General features: G+C 38.1%; 1 protein-coding gene across 1 annotated transcript; it reads right to left on the bottom strand.

Annotated features, from left to right (window-relative positions):
- Positions 1-1,183: 1,183 nt before the first annotated feature.
- Positions 1,184-2,820, bottom strand: trim63a (tripartite motif containing 63a). Its single transcript, XM_077199173.1, has one exon. It carries the CDS (start codon positions 2,656-2,658, stop codon positions 1,633-1,635), a length of 1,026 nt encoding a protein of 341 aa, XP_077055288.1. The 5' UTR covers positions 2,659-2,820; the 3' UTR covers positions 1,184-1,632.
- Between the last annotated feature and the right edge of the window lie 3,690 nt (positions 2,821-6,510).

Genomic DNA, 6,510 nt, shown 5'->3' with positions numbered 1-6,510 from the left:
TCTCAACAGCTCAGACCAACATTCTTTGAGAATTTTAAATCAACAGGTCAACCCCATAAACAGCTGATTCTTTTGTTCAAAACCATATTTTTCTCTTAAATGGGCACAGAATTGTTATTGTTATTATACGTTTTTTGTTTTCTATATGTCTCTACAAAAAAGTACTCTCTCTTAGTTAAATTTAAAGATTTGAGTCTGAATTTGTTAATGGACATATTAAAGTATATGCTGAGTAAGCCAATGGGGTAAGCCAGTCCTCATATTGTAGGTCAGCAAGCTGGATCTAGCCCACAGGGCACTGGGTTCATAGCCAGGTACGAGTGGAAGAATTACATGCCTGTTTAGATTAGTTTGACTGTTATACAAAAGATTTATTGAAATATTTTTTTTAATATTTTGACAAATATTGTGAATTAACGTTTGAATATTTAAATGTAGAGTAACAACATTTTAATAATCATTAATACAATAAAAAGAACAAACAAACAAAAAAGCGATATGTGGAAAGGTTTGCAGTATTGCCTTTGTCATTTAAATGACTATTTGCCAAGCAATAGTTGAGTTTAACATCTAAATGCTGTGTAGATGTGTTGACATGGTTTATCTCTCCAGTATCAGTGCTTTTATTTTGAAGGGAAAAAATGTATTTATAGTGTATTGTTCAAGGACCAGTGTTGATGGTGTTTCTGTAAAATCGCTATAGTTTTTGCAAATCCTGATAAAATAAGGTATTGTTCACTCTCTCTAAAAAATAATAATAATAATAGTCTAGCTTATATATAATGTTTGCTGGTTGCTTGACAGGTACTGCATTGTTATTCAAATCATCTGTTAGGGTTTGTTTTAGGGCCATAGCAACTGTTCCCGTGGTTGATAGAAGAGTCAGTGTTAACCTCTGGCCCATAACTTTGTCAAACATGCCTACCAGCAGCTGTAATTGTCAGGGTTGGAAACATGAGGTCTGCATCCTACTGTGAGCCTATTCCTGGAGTCATGTGGCTTCTCTCATTCTCACCAAGCTAAAATAACCACCCACTCCAACTGTGTAGCTCAATGCCTCACAAGGATAGGTTGGAGAGAATGCAGATATAGCCACACAGTTAAAAGGGGTAAAATGTTAAGAATTTTAAGGTCATCTGAAGGTGTGTGCACTTCAACAAATGAATAATTTAATAAGTGACACTTTTTATTAAGTCCTTTTATTTCCACCAAATTATCCAATGAAAATGGACATTACATTGCAGTTCATCAGTCGAGTGCATTTAATATTTCAAGTATTCAAACATTTGGATCTCACATGACACTCTAAAGTAAGTTGGCAGAGCTGTATTCTACAGCATATAATCTAGCTTTAATTTTGCAAACAAAACATAAATTTCTACATTCTAATAAAAATATAAAAAACATAATTCAATATTAACATCCATATTAATAAAAAAGTACAAAAATCAAGTGGAAAATACATTACAAATGCTGCAATTTGTACAATTTGTACTAAAACTGCTTTAAGATTGCACTTCCCTTGTCCCACAGTTATCAAAAGCAGCTAGATTCTTGTCCTTATGACTGAGGTTTGTATCTGCTGTCATCTCTTTTTCCCTACAAAGTCTTTTTTCTAAAGTCTATCATTGCTTATTCCTCCTCTTCCTCTTCCTCTTCCTCCTCATCATCGCCACTGACTCCAAAGTCCAGTTTTGCAAGCATGGCCTCTGCGTCTTCAGTGAAGAGCGTGAAGTGGTCCATACTCTCAAAGCCTGGCTCTGGTCTCTCTAGTTGTGAGTTCTTGGATGTATCTTTGGCTTCAGTGATAAGCTGCTTAGCAGCGATGAGGAACTCTGCCGTATTGCAGTTTTCTATTGTCTGGGAGGCTTTATCCATCAGCTTGATGCTGGCCTGCAGGTGTTCATTGTACTGTTGAACTAGAGATCGCACCACAGCCACCTTCTCATCCTGTTCTTGAGCAATCTTCTCTAGTAGTTGGGTCTTGCGGTCTTCTAGGATGGCATAGAGTAGGTCAAACTTCTCCCCAAGCTTCTGCTTCTGCACTTGGCTGTTTGCTTCCACCATTTTGCTGTTTTCCTCCATCTGCGTTAACATCGCCTTTAGGCAGCTGTTGCTGGCGCCTAGAAGGTCGATTGAATTTTTAAGTTCGGACTTCTGTGCTTCATAAACAACTTTTAGAGTGGAAACCTCACAGTCCTTGTGCTGACCGAATACCTTGCACATGGAGCAGGTCGGTGTCTGGCAGGTTATGCAGTAGATGTTAATTTTTTCATCTTCGTGTACCTCGCACGTAGGCTCTTTTGTTTCTTTGGATTTCAATGGGGGTTCAAGGGCATTACCTCCTTTCTCCAACTGCTGCTTGTAGATGTCAATGATGTTCTCCACCAGAAGGTTCCTCTGAAGACCATAGACACCGTGGCGGTCCAGAACCACCTCAAAGCGGCAGGTAGGGCATCTGAAGATACCTCCAGAGTAGTGGTATGGGTTTTTGGAGTCGTAGAGGTCACTGGCGCAGCTGCGGCACAGATTGTGCTGGCATGGTAGAATGACAACTGGCTTTGTGAACATGTCCAGGCAGATGGGGCAGCTCAGCTGCTTCTCTAGGCTCTCCATGGGACTCGGAGCCCGGACTATTTGACCCGTTCTGATGTCCATTTGTTTGAGGTAGAGTCCTTATAACCTTCACGGCTTTGCCTTTTGGTTGAGCTTGAGCTTTTCTGGTTTTTTCTTCCTTTACTGAGGCTTATTTGATCTGTCGAGGCAGAACACACTCAGGGCTTATATACTGTCCAGCTGCCTGTGACACTTGATATGTGAGGCAGCTGTGACAAGATTGCTCCCACCACTTGTTTGTGCGGCTTGATTCGAAAAAACATGCTGCCCTCCAACACAACCCACTAAAGAACAAGTCACACGCCAAACTTAGCAACACGACCCCCTCCCTTTCCAAGCTCTCCATCGGCAGTAGAAATGTGTAGGCAAATCACAAAGTCAGGCCAAACAAGACCCATGTGATAGCTGTTGGCATTTAGACATCCAGAACTTCCCTGACTGCACAACAACATGGCAGGTCAGGAGGATTTTCTAGGACCATTGAGCAAGGGGTGAGTTGTGTACCATATAAACTGTTTTAGGCTCGATTGTCCTTCACCCCTGAAGTAGTACTGATGGCCGCTTGCCACCAACATTCGTCTGTATGGTTCTGGAAGAGAGATCAGATGGTTGGTGTGCATAGGCAGTTCAAGACAGATGTCAGATGACAGATTTCACAACCTCAGCACAGTGAATTTGTAAACAAACAAAAGTCATATGGTCAACAGCCATGCCACCCCTCGTCATCTTGAGCAATATCACACTGAAGGTGTCATTGTCCCCTCCCCTCCAAAACAGCAGGTGGACACAGCAATACATATGTAAACCATATCTAGAGTATGTAGTGTTGCAGAATCATCTCACGCACATATGCGCTGAAACAACATGTTCAGACCAGTATGTGCCCATCAAAGGTTATGTGGAGCAAAATTTATTATCAATGAAAAATTAGATGTTTTCAAGTGACAAAAACATGTACAGTATACAGTATGTTAAGTGTTTAATTATTATAAGTAGCCAATGTATTTTCAACTGTATTATGCTACTTCACTGCTTGATAAGCCGGGGACACTTAATGACTGTTGCGTTCAGTCTGTCTTTAAATTCTGCTGCAGTCATTGGAAACAGTAAGTGTGTTCAGTTCAGTCTTAGAATGTTTCAGCTAGTCCTTAAGTGTCCTGGCATTATTTTTTGAAATCCTTTGTCCACCAAATCAACGTCATGTGAAATGACCAACAAAATTCCTGTGGTGCAAACAACATGTAGAAAAACAAATCAGTTGTTGTTGTTGTTGTTCTTGTTGTTGTTCTTGTTGTTCTTGTTGTTGTTCATTAAAACTAACATTGTTAAAAAATGTTTTTGCTAATTGATAACATTAAATGAAATCCAAAAGAAAAACTTTGAAATATTATCTTGGCAACTACCTGAAATAAAAAGTTAGAGTTCTATATTATTTAAACTTTGATAAAAATAGCTAAAAAGCTAAAATATATTTTTTAAAGGACTAATAAAACTGACAAAAGCACATAACAAAACAAAATCACAACAACTTAAACTGAAATTAAATAAATTAAATAAAAGATCATTTAAACTATTAATGATCTATATATACACAGTATATATTAGATACAAGCTATATATCAAGAAATAAAGTTGTGCAGTTTCTGTGTGAGTGAACACAATGATCAGTGGTGGAATGGGCTGAGATGCAAAGAGCATCAGGTAAATAGGGCAGCAAATTGGTCAGTAACTGAGTTTGACATCCCAAATCTAGAGCTTTGTGTAACCTTTATGAAAAGTCATCGAGGACAGTTTGTTGCCCCTGTCACGATGTATATCATCCATGTAAATATAAACAAGTGTGGGAGCCAGATGCAAACTGACACCTGCAAGAGACACTCATGCAACTCATGGACACAACTCTTAAAAGTGAATTTTAAAAGATGGACTTATACTGTTCAAATGACTTCAAATTGATATTTGTGGGTTGTTTTACTATTTTGTGTGTGTTTTGGCAGAGAAGCATGTTCCTGGAACACACTGTCTTGGTTCAACGTGAGGTATAAATGACAGAGACTGGATCAAATCACCAGATAATTTTCTTGTCATGGGTTATTATAAAAAATCTTCAAAGTGACATCTGTGTTATCACAATCCAAGAAAAATTTGCACGATGTGAGGAAAGAGATCCAATATGAAGCTTTTCCTCTCTAATTAAACAAAAAGAAATGAACGCTCTCAAACTAGAAAAAGGATTTATTTCACTGCTGTCATTTTCATTAAACACAACACATGCACATGTGGTGGAAATTAAAGTGGAGTGGACTTTCAGAAAACAAATAAAGAAAAATATTATTTAAAAAACATATTTGTAAATATATATATATATATATACTGTGCGTGTGTGTACGTATAAATACATAAATGTGTTTTAATTTACATTCATATCCATTTGTTACTATTACTAACATATTTAGATGACAAATAAAATAAAAACTAGTGAAAATTTCATGTGAAAAGGCTCTAAGTTTTATCTGGATTTTATAGACTAAAAAGTATCCACTAGGTGGCAGAATATACCAATTTATTTCAACACCTCATACAAACTGTCTCAAGCTCTTTTCACTTTTGCTTTAGTTCAAATTTTAAGTTATTGGTTCAGTCTATGCTATGTGAGTGAGCAGACATAAAGTTGCAACCATAATGCATGCAGTTCTTATGTCTGTGAGAATGTGTCGCCTCTCCAACAAAAGTGTTTCCTACAGTGTATGTGATCACTGGAGACCAATTATTTGTTTTGGGGCCACAATCAAAGATAACAGATGAATGTACATTTCCTGACTGGAGCCAGTTTGACCCCTATCAACAGAACCATCTTTGTGTCCACAAGTCTACAATATGAGTTCATTGTGGCTGTGTGTATGAGAGACACAATGATTTGAATGACTTGAAGCAAGCAAATGCTGACGTGATTCACTCTGTAAGGCTGTTGTGCAAAATTCCGTGCCATGTCAAATGTGCCAGATACGACATGGCGTGCAGACGACATTCCTGTTCTTGACTGTGTGTTTAACTTCCGCCACTCAGAGGATGTTAAATGGTCATGAATACAGCAGTGTGTTTGGTACAATGGCACAATCAACAACAACGTTGATAGAAATTTTCCCACGCTTTAAGAAATTGAAATGCCAGCAAAAACATTATTAAAGGGATAGTTCACCCAAAAATGAAAATTCTGTCAGTATTTACTCACCCTCATGTTGTTCCAACCCCGTAAGACCTTCGTTCATCTTCGGAACACGAATTAAGATATTTTTGATTAAATCTGAGAGCTGGAATCACTCCTCCATTGGCTTCTTAAGGGATTGACACGTGTTCCCCGAAAAGTTATTAAAGACATCGTTAAAATAGTCCAAGTGACTACAGTGGCTCAATCCTAAGTTTATCAAACGACGAGAATACTTTTTGTGCGCAAAAAAAACTAAAATAACAACTTTATTTCAACTATTCATTTCCTTCTCTGTGGGCCTCGAGTCAGTTCACTAGTAATGGGCGATATAAAGGATATGCGATCTAAACGATACAAAATTGGCCTACGATAGAGATTTTAATTCTCTATTTTAAATCGCGATAATGCATGTTGACGCAAAACAATCTACCCGCAAAATTTAGAGCCACGAGCTGCAACCAGCTGCAAAGCATCATCGTATTCGTCATCTTGAGTAAACATGGCTGAAAGCGAAACGGAGGAGCTGGTGAAAAAAAACAGTGCATCCATTATTTGGACTTGTTTCGGATTTAAGCCGTCCGACACGCAGTCTTTCTGCTATGCAGCACGTGCTGAATTAAAGTGACAGCGCATGGTTCATGGTCAAAATGAACGCGGGTTGATATGAAAATATTGAAATCTCTCCT

Source organism: Siphateles boraxobius, unplaced genomic scaffold (assembly GCF_051911475.1).
Source record: "Siphateles boraxobius isolate OS27281-9 unplaced genomic scaffold, OSU_SipBor_1 41, whole genome shotgun sequence".
Taxonomy (NCBI): Eukaryota; Metazoa; Chordata; class Actinopteri; order Cypriniformes; family Leuciscidae; genus Siphateles; species Siphateles boraxobius.
Note: the sequence above shows the minus strand (reverse complement) of the source record. Positions and strands in the feature narration are given on the sequence as shown.